This window comes from Neoarius graeffei, chromosome 2 (genome assembly GCF_027579695.1).
Source record: "Neoarius graeffei isolate fNeoGra1 chromosome 2, fNeoGra1.pri, whole genome shotgun sequence".
NCBI classification, from domain to species: domain Eukaryota; kingdom Metazoa; phylum Chordata; class Actinopteri; order Siluriformes; family Ariidae; genus Neoarius; species Neoarius graeffei.
In genome coordinates, this window is record NC_083570.1 from 38,718,898 (window position 1) to 38,737,036 (window position 18,139).

At 43.3% G+C, this 18,139-nt stretch overlaps 1 protein-coding gene across 1 annotated transcript in view; it reads right to left on the reverse strand.

Annotated features, from left to right (window-relative positions):
• The window catches only part of si:ch211-243j20.2 (uridine-cytidine kinase-like 1), a 133,643-nt gene that overhangs the window by 96,589 nt on the left and 18,915 nt on the right, over positions 1 to 18,139 (reverse strand). The window contains exon 5 of the mRNA XM_060914176.1: positions 9,737 to 9,808. Within this exon, the coding sequence (XP_060770159.1) occupies positions 9,737 to 9,808 (72 nt within the window). The remainder of the gene's footprint in view (positions 1 to 9,736; positions 9,809 to 18,139) is intronic.

Sequence of the window (18,139 nt, forward strand, 5' to 3'; positions counted from 1 at the left end):
AAGGCCCTGGGAAGACCGGATGGTAGAGGCCTTCGAGAGAAAGAGGGCCGAATACCAGGAGCTTGCAGCCGAATGCCGGCGCAAGGGATGGAGAACCTACTGCTATCCCACTGAGGTTGACTGCCATGGATTCACTGGCCTGGTCCAGAGCACTGAAGCTGTTGGGAATCAGAGGACTGCATAACAAGAAAGCCATCAAGAACATCACAGATGCCGTGGAGAAAGCATCCAGATGACTGTGGATCAAACGGGGCGATCCGTGGACCACACAAGCTACCCAGACACAAGCCAGGGACTGATCACTAGGCCCGTCACGATGACAAATTTTTTGGATGATATATTGTCTCAGAAATTATTGCGATAAATGATATTATTGTTGACGTCTTTTCAAGACAATTTTATGCCACCAGTAAAATAATAATGATCATGCAAATACATCCTTCCAAAGAACAGTAAACTTTTTAATTAAGTCAACTCATTCAATTCAACAGTGGAACGTAAAAAAATGTATATAAAATATAAATAAATAGCCTAAAGAAATAAAACAATCAAACAAAACCACTCACAACAAAATACAATCTAGGACTCTTAAAAATTGCACTTAAGTAAATATTAACTTGACACAGGGTAATAAAAAGACACTTTTCTTCACAGGCAACATTCTGCCAATCCAGTTTCTCAAAGATTAGTACCCAGATAAACAAAAAGTGCAAAGTAACAACGTATTGCCAGCTGTCATTTGGATAAAAGTAACAATTAGAACAAGATAACATGTAGCCTACATGTTATCTTGTTCACGTTGTACAGACTCTGTACAACGGAGCAACGTGTTGTTGTCTTTTCCCCATTCAGTGGATACTCTGGTTGGATAACTGTTGCATGCTGGGATGCCCCGCCTCTGACAGAGAGCCGCGTGAGACGACAGAAAACAGCGCGGTGTTTTATTCAGTCAATGGGTCAAGCTAATACTCTGACAACTTCCCTATGTAGATGTACAGCGCGTAAATGCCAAAATTGCGGTAAAAAAAATTACCGGGTTCATTTTCATTTACCGTACAATAAGTCGGTATATCGAATATCGCGACAGGCCTACCGATCACCCCTGGCTGGGTCACCTGGGCGAGGGTGTATGATGTTGAAAGACCCGAAACACCCAATGACCCCAAGTTACATCACTGCTGATGTGTCTGGGTTGCACTGCAAGGTGTATATTACAAATACGTGTGTGTCTGTATTTACTTCCAAATATTGTCAAAAGTCATAAATATATTCTTAGAGCATGCCAGATTTCTATAAGCTGATTACATTCCAATCAGTTGAACGGACACACTTCAGTTACATATTTGCATGCTGTTGCCATATGGAAACTATTACATTTGGCCATTTTACAATCAATTCATTACATCTAAACTTGTTTTAATGATAAAAACTAAATGTTTACTTCCCACAGATGATATTTAATTTTTTTCTTGAAGGACTTTTGTTTAAATACTGAACAATACTTCAATTTTGACAGCCCACAGGTGATAACTTTGACAGCGTCAAGCATCTGATTAAAGGGATTCTTCAGCAAATTTATTCTTAAACTTATCAAGTAGTCACAGATTTCAAAAATCTCATTATCATCTCATCTCATTATCTCTAGCCGCTTTATCCTGTTCTACAGGGTCGCAGGCAAGCTGGAGCCTATCCCAGCTGACTACGGGCGAAAGGCAGGGTACACCCTGGACAAGTCGCCAGGTCATCACAGGGCTGACACATAGACACAGACAACCATTCACACTCACATTCACACCTACGGTCAATTTAGAGTCACCAGTTAACCTAACCTGCATGTCTTTGGACTGTGGGGGAAACCGGAGCACCCGGAGGAAACCCACGCGGACACGGGGAGAACATGCAAACTCCACACAGAAAGGCCCTCGCCGGCCACGGGGCTCGAACCCAGACCTTCTTGCTGTGAGGCGACAGCGCTAACCACTACACCACCGTGCCGCCCCAATTTCAAAAATCAAATTTTCATTTTCGGAGACCAAATAGTGTTGGAGAAAAACGAATCTTCTTTAAAATGCCACATGGACTTGACATATATGACGACGTCAGGTAGCTGTCGCTCGGAGCAACTCAGCTGTTTATTACCTCGCCCGGGATGGGGTCCACCAGGGGGTGAGGTATTGTTTTCGGTCGGGTTTCTTTGGGGTTTTTTTTGTTAACGATATTACGGGAAAACAGCTGGAGCAATCTTCACAAAACTTTCAGGATAAATGGGCATTGGTCTCAAATAGAGCCTCCAACATTTTGAGGGTCATCTGATCAAGATCACCAAAAAGGTCAAAATCGTTTTTGTTGTGGCTACTGCCTCATATAGAGGCGCTAGCCACTATGTCATCGTGCTGTAAGAATGCAAGAGTGTAATGATTGCGCACTGCGCATGCACATACACATGTTCCGATTACAATGGTCGGTGAGTGTATACAATTCAGTTAACCATTCGAAATAAATGGACTCGACTAAAGAAATTGCTTTCAGACATGTTTATGGTTATTACAGAGGGAAAGTGCGTTCCGCTGAGCTCTAGCGCCGGGCCATTTCCAGGAAATAAGAGTTTCGGTCATGGTGACAGCGTGTGTATGTCAGCCTTGGTTCGGAGGTTTCAGCTTCGAAAACTGTAAGATGTAAGAGTAGAATAATATAAAATACAGACACTTGGTATATTTTACTTCTGTGATTTTTTTAAAATTGTTCCTTTTTGGATTACGCTTCATTTTTGTGGCTACTGCCTCATAGAGTAAATATATATGCTATAGTTACTGTATGGACATGGGATCAGAAAACCATTTTATTTATAAACAGTAGCCACATGTACCTATGTTTTTTTTTTTTTGCGATATCCTCCTTCATATTAATCATAAGTGCTACTGGGCAAGGTTTGTTTTGCCTGGCAACACTTGTATTATACATTGTAGTTTTACAAGTATTTTACTGAATTGATCAGTTTTTCAGTAAGTATGCCTCATTGTGTAGCATATAAATGCCACAATGATGCTAAAAAGAAAGCACAAGCTGGAACCAGACTGCATTTCCAGAGAGAAAATGCAAAGTGTGCTTCCTCAGTTGTGACAAAGTGTCACTGACACAAACTGGATCAGATAAGACGCCTTGTGTCACAATTTTTTTTCAATGATCTACAGCTGGTGCTGGGTAGATTAACAGAGTGTGTGGCATGGTTTAAAACCGAGATTTTAGAGCACAAAGTGTCATATCATGCTGTGAGTTCAGCCATTTTAAACCGAGATTTTAGAGCATACAGCCATACACACTGCACACACAGACTGTCACACACTTTCTGTAGATCATGTGGGGGGGGGGGGAGATTTTGCAACACAAAGCCTCATGTCTGATCCAGTTTCTGTCAGTGACACTCTGCTACAGCTGATCAAGCACACTTTACATTTTCTCTGTGGAAACGCAGTCTGGTTCCAGCTTGTGCTTTCTTTTTAGCATCATTGTGGCATTTATGTGCTACACAATGAGGCATACTTATTTACAAACTAATAAATACAGTAAAATACTTACAAAACTACGATATAAACAGAGAATATAAACGGCTGAGTTGCTCCAAGCGACTGCTACATGACGTCATCACATATGTCAAGCCCATGTGGCATTTTAAAGAAAATAAATTTTTCCTCAAACACTATTTGGTCTCTGAAAATGAAAGTTTGATTTTTTAAATCTGTGACTACTTCTACTTAAAATAAGTTTGAGAATAAATCTGCTGGAGGATCCCTTTAAAAGGAGAAGTGCTACCAGGATTTCTTAGTCATGTGACCTGATAATTACGTTTCATAGCAAAAGAAAGGTCCTCTTTTCACAAATAAATAGTATAGCACAGGTTTTCTGGTACTGCCCATTAGAAATCGCTGGTTACGAATGTAACCGTGGTTCTATGACTAAGTGGAAGACTGCCAGGGCAGTGCTGAAAGCACTAGTGGAAGGATCTTTGCATCCGCGAGTTTCGAGAGTCGCATACAAAAGTTGTCATCTCGTGACGTATGACGTGCCTGCCTATATAAGGCAACATCCCACGTCATTTGGCCTCAAGATCATTCTCACGCAATCCGAGTGACCAAAGACCCTGGCGGTCTTCCACTTAGTCATAGAACCACGGTTACATTCGTAACCAGCGTTCTATTTCCTTCACTCCAGACCGCCAGGGCGGTGCTGAAAGCACTAGTGGAAGACGAATACCAACCCAGTCACGAGGACTTCAGAAGAGCATCACCACCTTCTGGAAGAACAGCTGCACACAGCAATGGCATGGACGCAACATTTAGCCTGTAGTACCGGGCAAATGTACATGTATTGGACCAAGTTGCAGCAGCACAAATGTCAGAGAGTGGTACACCCCGGACAGCTGCCCATGATGTTGCCTGAGCACGCGTCGAATGGCAGCGGACAGGAGAGGGCACAGTACGTCCCATAGATTCATAGGCATGGGCGATTGCCTCCACAACCCAACGGGAGAGCCGCTGCTTGGACAGAGGCCTTCCTCTCGGAGCGCCACCAAAACAAAAACAATTGGTCTGTCGTACGAAAGGCTGCCGTCCTATCAAAATAAAGCCTCACAGCCCTGACAGGGCACAACTCAGCACGCAAGTCCGTCCTGTCCGCCGGTATAGCAGTCAGTAAAATCGGCTGGTTGCTAAACTGGGGAGATAAGACTTTCGGGAGGAAAGCTGGGTTAGGCCACAATGAAACACTGTCAAACATAGGGCCCCAACGAAGACAAACAGTACTCACTGAGAGGGCATGTAGCTCACTCACACGCCGGGCTGTTGTGATGGCAAGGAGAAAAGCTGTTTTAACAGATAGCCACTTAATGTCAGCTGCTGACAGGGGCTCATAAGGAGGCAAGCAAAGGGATTCGAGCACAGTGTTCAGATCCCATGATGGACTCCGCACAAAATGAGGAGGATTAAGATGAACTGCCCCTCTCAAAAAGGCTACTACCAGCCGGTGGGACCCAAGTGAAACACCTCCAACCTCTGAACGGTGGGCTGTTAGTGCTGCAACATACACCTTAAGTGTAGATGTAGCCCTGCCAAGCTCTAAAAGGTGCTGCAGGAAATCTAAAATCTGTGGAACAGAGCAGCTTAGGGGGTCGATGTTGCATTATGCACACCAAATCACAGAACACCTTCCACTTGCCTGCATACAAGCGTCGGGTAGATTCTGCACGTGCGTTCACCACAGTGTTCCTGGTCTCTTCTGAACACTCCAGTAGTAGCCCCGGGGCCCCAAGAGCCACACCCAGAGCTTCAGGCGTTCGGGACATGGGTGTTGAATCCTGCCCTCCATCTGCGTCAGCAAGTCGGGCCTGCTGGGCAGCTGACAAGGGGGTCCCACTAGTAGTGACAGCAGGAGCTGGAACCATGGCCTGGATGGCCAATGAGGAGCTATCAATAGCACATGGTGACTGTGATCGTGCACACGGCAGAGAGTCCTCCACAACAGTGGTAGAGGGGGAAAGGCATAAAGGATGGCCCTCGGCCAGTCGTGGGCCAGAGCATCCTGGCCCAACACTGCAGTTTCTTCTCCCAGGGAAAACCATGTCGGACAATGAGTTGTCTGACTGCTCGCAAACAGGTCCACAGTTGCTCTCCCATAGGTTTTCCAGATCTGTTCCACCGTGTCTGGATGCAGTTTCCAATCCCCTTGAGACACCTTGCCGCATGACAGAGCATCTGCCACACTGTTTAGGCGTCCAGGTAGATAAGATGCCCTTATGGAAAGGAGGTTGTCCTGAGCCCATACTAGGAGACTGTGAGCCACCTGAAGCGCAGCTACAGACCTTGTGCCCCCCTGATAATTGATATAGAAAACAGTTGCCACATTGTCTGTACGTACCAATACATGTTTCCCCCGCAGCACTTCCTGAAAGTGGCGCAACGTCAGAAACACCGCCATCAACTCCAGTGTGTTGATGTGGGACGTGTGCCACGGAGCAGGCCAGGTGCCGTTCACACCTTGCCGACGCCAGACTCCACCCCAACCCATGAGGGAAGCATCTGTCTGGATAACCTCCCACCGTCCCGGTGGGGGACCAAGTGGAACTCCACGAGTGAGAAAGTGTGCCTGGGACCAAGGTCTTAGCGTGAGCATGCAACAGCTTGTTATTCTCACCCTCATGTGCCCGTCTCGCACTGGACACAGACACAGTTGAAGAAGCCATCTCTGAAAAGCCCTTAGCCACAGAAGACCCAGAGGAATGACTACTGAAGCCGCTGTGAGTTTCCCCAACAGCTGAAGGAGAGAAATGTAACGCCGAGTTCCCCCGACACGAAGATGGTTCACGCCAGTGAGAACTGAACTTATTCTGTCTGGCGTGGGACTGGCCAGCATAGTGTTCGAATCCAGGGCAAGGCCGATGAAACGTATTGCCTGGACTGGGACCAGTTTGCACTTCCTCTGGTTCACCCTGAACCCCAGAGCCGTAATGTGTAGTAGCAACCGGTGAGCATGTTCCCTGGCCTGTTCGGGCAATGCCGCACAAAGAAGCCAGCCGTCCAAGTAAGGGAGCACTCTTAAATCTAAAATTGGCCTAAAATCGTCTTTCTTTGGAACGAGAAAATAAACTGAAAAGAAACCCCCTGGGTGAACAATGGGGTCGACCATCTCTATGGCTCCTTTTTGTAGCAACAACTGAACTTCTCTCGACAAGGCTTCTGCCTGTCTTGGATTGGTTATAACTGTCTGCCTCACACCCGAATGCATTGGTGGCCGGCGGCAGAATTGCAGGCGGTACCCTTCTGAAAGGGTGGTGAGTAGCCATTGGTTGGTTGCTATTTTGCACCAACGCGCTAGCTGGCTGCCTGTAAAAACTCCTGCCACTGGCCCTGACTCATCAGTGGTCCTGTCTACGTTTTTCGGAAGGGATGGGGGGACGATGACAGCGGGGAGCACCCGTCTGTCGAAGAGGGCAAAAACTCACGTGTGGCTGAGTGCCACCCTGCCTGGCCGAGGGAGATGGGGGATTGGGGGCCTGCTGCTGGGGTCGATGGGGAGACCTTTGTGCAGCTCTAGGGACCACATGCCTAAAGAGTGAGGCAGAAGGGTTTGGCGGGGCTCTGAAGGTGGGTGCTACGCCCACATGACGGGAGCGAGACTCTGTAACAGACACACGTCTGTCAAGGGCCTCTTGTGCTGCTGGCCCAAAGACCTGTCCAGGTGCCAGTGGGAGGTGCCTCAGGCTGTTCCTGCATACTTCTGGCAGAGGCGATTGAGCCAGCCACACTTGTTGACGGGCTTGCAGCAAGGTGTCCAAGGTAGTGCCACATTGGTTGGCAATGACACCCATAGCCTGCAGTGCAAGTTCCAGTACCTCAGCCGCCAGTGGGTCTGCCGATGATGTGTTGAGTGTCGAGTGCAGCATAACAAGCATGTGTGCCAGCGAGTTAGACACCCTGCCAAGAAAGGCAGTAGAGTTGTAAGCACGAGAAAGTAGCTCGTCTGTGCAGCAGCACTCAGTGTTAGGGCAACGCACCTGCTCCTGAAGTGCTTCATCGGGAGACACAATGAGCGAAGCAATGCTTGATTCGACTACTGGCATGCTACCCAAGCCAACAGCACCGGGGTCCTGCATTGCCGCAAGCATGCGAGACATCTGGTCTGGACGGGCAGGTTTTGTAGCAGCCTCCAGGGCAGAGGCCACCACAGAAGTAAAGTCACGACACTGTGGAATTACCAGAGAGGCACGCTGAACACGGCGCAGGAACATGTTCTCAGATCCGGTAGGAGGCGCTGGGGTGTCCAACTGTAAACGTGCAAGCAAAGCCTTCAGTGTGGCCTCCACCGAACCCACCACTGAGGCAGACTCCCCAGATCGCCCAGGGATAACATCACTGCCCGAATCACGGGGCTCAACACCTGGCAGGACTTCGCTTGGTGACTGCGCCGAGGAAGAAGGCTGACTGAAAAAGGTGTCTGAGGCAGCCACAAACATCACTTCCTCTTGGTCAGGTGGCTGAGAACATGAGCCAATGGGTGACAAGGAGGCAGGCGGTGCAGGCTGTTCCTCTACAGTACCTACCTGTGCCCCTGCTGTAGGGGGGGCCTTGCAAGCAGAGGCAGCAGACACTCCACTGTAGATGAGAGCAGTTCCACTTTACGCTCTAACTCAGAAGACTTAGATTTTTTGTGCTGTTTTGCATGCACTGGTGGTGAAAGCTTACGCTTATGCTGTGTCTGAGAATCCGAGAGCAGAAAACTGCTAGACGCACGTTCCACACCAGCCAACCACGCCTGTCTAACAGTAAGCGGCATTAACGCACAGGAAGGGCATGGATCAGACATTGCCTCCCTTAGATGTTGCATGCCAAGGCACTCCGCGCAGCGATCATGTGCATCCAGCACCTCCATTAGACTGGGGCAAGTGGAACACCTCACTGAATCCATCTCAGTGTCTACTCATCCGCGATTTATTTTTTTAGAAAAGAAGCAAGGTGTAGCGCTGCTTGCTAGCCTGGCAACCAAGGCTAGCGAGTTCGCAAGTGCAGCTTTACCGCTACAGACAACGATTTACTAGCAACCAGAAACCGATGCTCACGTAAAGTTGTAAGTACACGTTAACGTTATTGGCAACCAATTCGCTAACTCACTCAACACTGACAAACCTGCTGGCAACCGAGCAGTTTGTGACAAGACCGATATAATAGCTGCCCCTGAAAACTTGGCAGCCAAGATTCAGTGACTATCGATGCATAAAACAAGTTACCTTAGCGACCAAACAGCTCGCGTGGAGTCGAGTCCCACTGAAGTCCTCTTCAGTCATGAGTTGCACTGTAGATTGTCGCAGGTATTCCCACAGTTAACTGATAACACACACAGAATTCCAATAGAAAAGATGCGATTCCAACGCGAGAAAAAAGAAGAGGCCAAATGACGTGGGATGTTGCCTTATATAGGAAGGCACATCATACGTCACGAGATGACAACTTTTGCATGCGACTCTCGAAACGCGCGGATGCAAAGATCCTTCCACTAGTGCTTTCAGCACCGCCCTGGCGGTCTGGAGTGAAGGAGATAGAAATATAAATTCATTGCTGCCATATAACAATACCATGCAGTAGAGGATTAAAAGTCACAACACAAAAACTAGAAGGCAATGCAGCAGCATGACACAGAATTTAAAAAAAAAAAACACCAAATAAAGTTATGTAAAGAGAACACAATGCAAAATCTGGCCTTAAATTTCTAAATTACTTCAAGTACATGTTAAGGATGTTTTGTTTCTTTCACATGATTCATGTATTGTTTTAATTTTATGCTCTTACACATTTATTCAAATGCATATTTTCCATCATGCTGCTTCTCGAGTTCGTTACTGCAGACGTGTCGTTTTTATTTTCAGCAATGCTTTTAGACTCGTTGTGTAATTTAACTATAAAAGTGGTTGTTTAGTGGAGTGAAAAGCAGCTCTTTCATTGGCTGCCATAATTGCTAGATCTTTCACTTGACTGCTGGGGCTGATAATAGATTCTGTACACACGTGTGAGAGCCTCGACTGGCAAATTACTGCTTCAAATAGCAGAAATAAGTTGTACCCAAATTCTGTTGATGGATTTCACAGAGCTTGGATTGGCCTGTTGTGCTAAAATCAAGTGAAGATATTTCAGATAGACTTTTATTAGCCGACTTTGTGGAATATCCCCTGAAGGCCAGAATGTAAACTTACCTTCAAAAGCTCCTTATTTGCAAAAGCCAAGATTCCCTCAAAGATTACAACATTGGCGCCATAGATAGTTTTCTGTAAAAGACATACAGAGAGAGAGAGACACACATTTTTACAATTTACTTTAGTTACACGTGTAAATCTCAATCAATAAATAAATCAAACAAACCAACCCACCCTATTTTACCAACATGTAGAAATAATTTAAAGCATGAGCTTCCGGTTAACAGTGTGAAATTAAATCATCTTAATAAACAGAAAATAAATCTTCCCCATGCCCACACCTGATGGACGATAGATGATGGAACTGCCATGGTCTACGAGTCATTTACAAAAAAATTTCAAAAAATTAAAAAAAAAAAAAATTTAAGGGGGGAGGGGGGGCCCCTCGAGTTCTGCTTTTTAACATTTGTTCAATCATTTTCCCTGATTTTTTCCCCTGTATGTGCAATTTCAATATATGCCAATCAATTACACAACCCCAATTTCAAAAAAAGTCAGGACGCTGTGTAAACCATAAACAAAAACAGAATGCAATAATTTGCAAATCATGGAAACCCTATATTTCACTGAAAATAGTACAAAGACAACATATTAAACATTGAAACTGAGAAATTTTTTATTGTTTTTTGAAAAATATATGCTCATTTTTTAAATTTGATGTCCGCAACACATTTCAAAAAGGTTGGGACAAGGGCATGTTTACTACTGTGCTGTATCACCTCTACTTTTAACAACACTCTGTAAACATTTGGGAACTGAGGAGACCAACTGCTGTAGTTTTGAAGGAGAAATGTTGTCCCATTCTTGCCCGATATACAATTTCAGTTGCTCAACAGGTCGGAGTCTCCTTTGTCGTATTTTGTGCTTCATAATGCGCCAAATGTTTCAAATGGGAGACAGGTCTAGACTGCAGGCAGGCCAGTTTAACACCCAGACTCTTTTACTACAGAGCCATGCAGTTTTAATATGTAAAGAATGCAGTTTGGCATTGTCTTGCTGAAAGAAGGAAGGCCTTCGCTGAAAAAGATTTTGTCTGAATGGCAGCATATTGCTCTGAAACGTGTATATATCATTCAGCATTAATGACGCCTTCTCAGATGTATAAGCTACCCATGTCATGTGCACTAATGCACACTCGTACCATCACAGAAGAGGACTTTTGAACTGTGCACTGTTAACAAGCTGGATGGTCCGTTTCCTCTTTAGCCTGGAGGATGTGGTGTCCATGATTTCGAAAAAGAATTTCTACTTTTGATTCGTCAGACGTCAGGACAGTTTTCCATTTCACCTCAGTCCATCGTAAAAGAGCTCGGGCCCAGAGAAGGTGGTGGTGTTTCTGGATATTGTTTATATCTGGTTTTAACTTGCATTTGTGGATGCAGTAATGAACTGTTTTCACAGACAAAGTGTTCCTGAACCCATAGTGATTTCCACTACAGACATGTGTCTGCTTTTAATGCAGTGTCGCCTGAGGGTCACAGGCATCCAGTGTCAGTTTTCAGCCTTGACTCTTGCATACAGTACAGAGATTTCTCCAGATTCTCTTAATCTTTTAATGATATATGTACCACAGATGATGTGATCCCCAAATTCTTTGCAGTTTTACATTGAGGAACATTATTCTTAAATTGTTGCACTGTTTGCCCACGCAGTCTTTCACAGAGCAGTGAGCCCCTCCCCATCTTTACTTCTGAGAGACTCCACCTCTCTGGGATGCTCTTTTTATACCCAATCGTGTTACTGACCTGTTGCCAATTAACCAGATTAGTCTTTTTTTTTTAAAGCATTACACAACTTTTTCAGTCTTTTGTTACCCCATCCCAACTTTTCTGAAACGTGTTGCTGACACATTCAAAATGAACATATATTTAAAAAAAATAAATAAAAATTCAGTTTCAACATCTTAAGTTGTCTTTGTACTATTTTCAATGAAATCTAGGGTTTCAATGATTTGCAAGTCTTCACATTCTGTTTTTACAGGCGTCCCAACTTTTTTTGGAATTGGGGTTGTATCTCAAACCAGAAACAGATTTCTCATTACATGTGGTTTTTGTGCACTTGTATGTGCATGCGGAGTTTCAGTCTATTTGTGAGGCATTTTGATGACATGTTTTAAAATAGAACAACTTACTGTTTTAAAAAATAATAATAATAATAATAAAAACCACCACACACTTCCAACAAGTCTCCACATGCTGCCACAGCAATTTTTCACACTTCCTCTTTTCCACATCATTTTATTTTTAGCTTCATGTAATATAAAAATAATTCTGGTGTAAAGCTATGGGACAGAAAGACGTCTCTGTATCTAAGAGGTCTACACTATCCTGATAGAGACACAGGGCATTACTAGTAACAAAAGACTGCATGCTAGTTATTGCCAGTTCACGCTCTCTAGCAAGTCAGATGACCGCTAAAACCTGTGGGAGAAAAAGAAAGAAACTTAACATATGCTTTCTTCATCTGGACAGCTGCATTTCTTGCAAATACTGCACGTCACTACACGATTTTGTTGACAAGGTCTTTGCAAGCATGTGCATGCATATAAAGATGGTATCTGGGTGATTATCACAGTCCATGGGTTCAGAAAACCCAGTTACATAGTATGTAACAATAAGTCTGAATCATTATGAAAAAAGTATATTAATATTCATTACATTATTTTAATATTTGACTAGTCGTTGACTTATAAATCACCAATAACAAAACTGAAAGAGCACTGCGATATGACAGTGAAGCTGATACCATTACACAACATGGTACTGGGCAAACACTGCGGAATTCATTTTAAATTAATTCATTATCAAAATTCAGAGTTTGCAAATTTAATTGATTACCGTTATTGTAACAGGAAATAATCCTTAGACAAGCCTCAGGGGGAAAAAAAAAAAGTTGGGAAAGCAATAAGGTTTGGGTTTTTTCCCCCCTCCTCACAGTTTTGTTTTTCTTTTAGTAATATAATATAAAACACAGATATATGAAATATTTATTTCAGTTGTTTTCATTTACAAGTCACATTTAAGCTTATTAATCAATTATCTGTTAAAAGCTCGACTCCACAATTATTTACAGATGTGTGTTGTTTCTGGGCTGACGTACACAAGACATACACTAAACCATTAAAAAGGAAATCTGACATTAAACAAAGTGTATGTTACACGTCATGATATGCAGTGTGTATAATTTTGTTAAAGAACTCACAATTCTGTATTGTTGCGCTGACAGTTATCAATGCTCAGTCACTACAATACGCAGCAAGCATTACTCAAACACATCATACAATCAGTGGGAAAAATGGTGACTCGAACCATGAACCATCAATCGCTAGTGGCATAGTACCTCCAAGTTAAAGCTACTAACCTATAGCAGTACAGCAGGTGGGGTTTTTCATACAGATAAGTAAAATAACACATTTTAAATAGGCATGTAACAATTCACTAAATTGTGTGTGTGAGAGTGAGAATAGGGGAAAATCGATGAACTGTCCAAATGTCAGATCAAATGTGATTTATTAGATAAATTGGTTTCTTTTTGCTCCAGTAATTCCCATGTGGTCGTTCTGGTGGTGATGAACACTTGATGAATCAGATTTATTATTAGTAGGCAACATGAAATCTGCCCGCTTCATTTGCACAAACCCCACCCACTGTCGCTTTGGATTAGTGTCATTTCTCGGAAATTTGTGAACTGAATGTCCTGTTGTATACGAATTTGAACATCCAAACAACACAGCGCTTTCCCCATCGTTATTTTTGTAAGATTCCTGCAACAATATCCAATTTCACTGAGTAAACAAGCACAGAGTCAGATGAACGGAAATGACCCAGATAACCAGGGTTCCACACATGACGTCATGCGAGATTAGCCCTGAGGCAAGGCTGCCTTCTTCCGGGATCTGGAAGCTGCAATTTATCGATAGTTTTGTGCTTGATAATAAAATAACATAATATTATTTTCCCCCTGCTTTATTAATTCATTTTGGTCGTTACTAATGATGCATATTCATTTTAAAGCATTACAATAAGGCATTACATACGGTACACTTTCAGCCTTTTCTTAAACTTTTATGAACATTTGTACAACCTTCATTTGCTTCTTTTTCCTTGAGCTTTGGGCAGTCTGCAAAAAGAGAGCTCTGATTTCTTGTTAAGTCTATTTGTACAGCCAATCGCACAACAGCTCTTTCCCATTTTAGATGTGTGTTTTCATGGCTTTAGAGCTTCTGCCTACAGTGAAGTTACATGTAGTCCCATTATTGTCTGTTATTACAGTTGTGGTCAGAAGTTTACATACAGTAGCATGAATGTCATCTTGGATATGAATGTCATGGCAATATTTGGGCTTTCAGTCATTTCTTTGAACTGTTCTTTTTCTGTGGCAGAATGATTGTACAGCATACATCTTTAATAATAATAATAATATAACATAAAATAACATTAAATTATTATAATAATAATAACAACAACAACAACACTAGAATTTGGTGTATAAATTTTAATTTTCCTTGGGTTTTCTGAAATCATCACAGGGTCAAAAATTTATATACGCTCACTTAGATTATTAATTTAGAGGTGCTGAAACTTCCAAAATGTCTCTTATCTCACCAAGGCCGAGGTCTCTTAACTTCCTGTTAGTGATCATGATTGACTACAGCTGGTAGCTTCTCTGTGCCTTCATTAAAAGGGTTTGTTTACAGCACTCATTGGACTGACCAGCACACAGTAAAATGGAGAAGTTCAAGGAGCTCAGTGCAGATCTAAGAAAGAGGATCGCAGATGTGCACAACTCCGGAAAGTCTCTTGGAGCCATTTCTAAACAACTGCAAATTCCAAGATCAGTTCAAACAATTGTATCCAAGTTATTTTGAGGTGTAGTCACTTTGCCAAGCCACCATTAGGCCTTTTCCACTACCCTTTTTCAGCTCACTTCAGCCCAACACGGCTCGCGTTTCGACTACCTCAGAGCAGCACGACTGAGCTCACTTCAGCCTTACTCAGCACCCAAAACTCGCACGGTTTTGGAGTGGGGCTGAAGTGAGCCAAACCGAGCCGAGTGGGGCTAGGGGCGTGAGGAGACACTCCCCTGTGCACTGATTGGTGAGGAGGAGTGTCCTCACATGCCCACACATGCCCCGCGAGCACGCTGGGATCTGTAAACACCGTAAACCCGGAAGAAGAATTACGACAAAGAAGAAGAAGAAGATCAGAAAACTAGAAGATGGAAGACAACAAGTCACAGCACCAAGACCAGCAACACTAACGACTCCATGTCCTCCATGTTTATCGTTTACTATCCGGGTCGTGAGACTACCGCTTAAAAGGTCACTGATGTCACTGTTTGCGCCGCCTAATGACATCACGTGACATCCACCCACTTTCACTAACTCCACCCAATGTGTCCACCCACTTCCAGCCAGCACGGTTCAGCGCGGTTGTAGTCGAAATGCAACCCCAACAGCCCCACTCAGCTCGACTCAGCCCAACTCGGCACCGCATGGCTCAGCCTAACTCAGCCACGTTGGTAGTGGAAAAGCCCCTTTTGCTTAAAGAAAACCCAAATTGTCACTCTCAGCTGAAAGGAAATTGGTTTGAATGGTCAAGAATAACCTGGGAACCACCATGGCACAGCCCTGCCATGAACTGGAAGCTGATGGATCACTGTCTACAGTTCAGATCACCATGGACTAAGAGGCTGCTATCCAAGAATTAACCCCCTGCTCCAAAATTGACACCTTCAAGCTTAAAGTTTGAAGCTGACCACATAGACAAAATAAATAAATTAACTAATTAATTTAAAAAAAAAAGCCTTCTGGAGGATAGCTGTATGGTCAGATGAGACAAAGATTGAGTTGTTTGGCCACAATGACCATCATGTACAGAGGAACACTGTACCAGCTGGTGGTGGTAGGATCATCATGCTCTGGGGCTGTTTTGCTGCCAGTGGAACTGGTTCATTGCACAAAGTGGATGGAATAATGAAGGAGGAGGACTACCTCAGAATTCTTCAGCATAAACCATCAGAAACTTGAACACAACTTGGGAGTTACAACAGGACAATGAACCCAAACACACATCAGAGCTGGTTGTGGAGGATAAAGCAGGATAACATTAAGCTTAAAACAAGTCCTGACTTCAACCCTATTGAAAATGTATGGACCGTGCTTATAAGTCGAGTCCATGCCAAGAAAGAAAAAAAAATGAATTGAACTCTACCAATTCTACCATGAAGAGTCATGAAATATCCAACCAGAATTCTGCCAGAAGCTTGTTCATGGTAAACAAAAATGTTTGGTCAAAGTGAATCTTCCGAAGAGACATTTTACCCAAATATTAGGTGTGCTGTATGTATATTTTTGATCCTGTATGTGTAATTTTGACCCTGTGTTGATTTCAGAAAACCCAAATAAAATTAAAACTTGTGCACCAAATTCTAGTGATTTTTTTTAATTAAAGATGCATGTTATACAATCATACTGCCACAGAAAAAGAACAGTTCAAAGAAATTGCCATGACATTCATATCCAAGATGACATTCATGTCACTGTATGTAAACTTCTGATCACAACCTTTGCTGTCTAAACAACGTAATTACACAGCTAGGAACAAGAGTGCTCTGAGAGCACAATATCCCCCGCTAGCAACTATGCCATAACTATGGTAAAATGCAACTGAATTGAACGAAATTGCAATATGCGAATTGTATAACAAAAAAAAAATCCGATAAGTTTGGTGAAATTCTTCCACAAATTGTGAGAGGAGTTGATTTCAGAAGAACATACACCCTCATGAAATTGTCAAAGTTATTTAATCAAGGGTCAAAACTCTGGTAAAATTTTCACAAATGAAATTAAATCGCAATATGTGCATTACCATCACATAACAAAGCCTTTTACCAAGTTTTGTGAAATTCCTCCAAAAATTGAGAGAGGAGTTGATTTCAGAAGGAAAACACACTCATGAAATTGTCAAATTATAATTTTGTTAATCAAGGGCTGCAACTCTGGTAAAATATGACCGAATTTAACGCACTTACAATATGCGTAGTGCCAACATACAACAATGCCTCTTGTCAAGTTTGGTGAAATTCCTCCACAAATTGTGAGAGGAGTTGATTTCAGAAGGTGAGCACCCTTCCCGGGACGGACGGACGGACATCGCCATGACATAATCCCCCTTTGGGCCTTTCGGCCAGCGGAGGATAAAAAACTAAGATTACGCATTCTAATAACTGTGATGTGCATTTTTTAATTACATCAATTTGAATCATGATTCATCATTGCACGATATCGTTACATACCTAGCACTAAAAAAATTATTCAGCTGAATACTGCCAGCAGAGAGCTGTGTACAATGCATGTGATATGCAAAGCTAAGTGATACTCTTCCAGACTTTCTTTGAAAAACATAACATTCTTTTTTGTAATTTCCACCAAACTGACCTTTCAATTTCAAGTGAAGCAAAGGCAAACTGAAGAAGCCAACTGGCTAACATTACAATCCAAAAGCTAATGTTGTAAATCCCACCCCCTCAACATTTTAATTGCCAAATTGTTCACTTGACCATTTCTACCCACCAGTCAGATCTCTACTAGAGTACGACAGGAGGGTGAAGGCCAACACGTGCTTCCTCCGAGATGCATGAAGCCAACCAACTGCATCTTTTCCAACTGCTGCTCATGCTGTGTCACAGGACAGTGGAACACTTGGAGGAAAGCACCATCTACCCACTTCAACATACATGAGCTAACAAGGACACATGATTGGCTTGTGTCACTGATAGACAGGTGAGCGAGAATGTCCCTCCCATCCAGACAGCATGGCAAATTTTACTCCCATGATTCCTACCAACGGAGGGGTGTTCCTCGGATTCAAACGCCTGACATTATGGGCGATAAGTTTGTGCCACTTGGGAGCCATGATGTAATTTCTTACAGGCTTCCTACTACCATGAAGAACTGTGGCTTAATTTAATCTGAGATGGGATCCTTATTAGCATGTGCTTTTCCACATTATTGGGGTTTAAATGTGAGTCGTCTTTGACACCACTTACAAGTCGTTCTTCTGCGTACTCGAACACAAACATGGATATTACTGGGAAACAGTAAATTATTTTCATCTCTTGTGTAGTTTAGGATCTTGAGTCAAATGATGCTCTGACAAGTTCATCTCATCTCATTATCTCTAGCCGCTTTATCCTGTTCTACAGGGTCGCAGGCAAGCTGGAGCCTATCCCAGCTGACTACGGGCGAAAGGCGGGGTACACCCTGAACAAGTCGCCAGGTCATCACAGGGCTGACACATAGACACAGACAACCATTCACACTCACATTCACACCTACGGTCAACTTAGAGTCGCCAGTTAACCTAACCTGCATGTCTTTGGACTGTGGGGGAAACCGGAGCA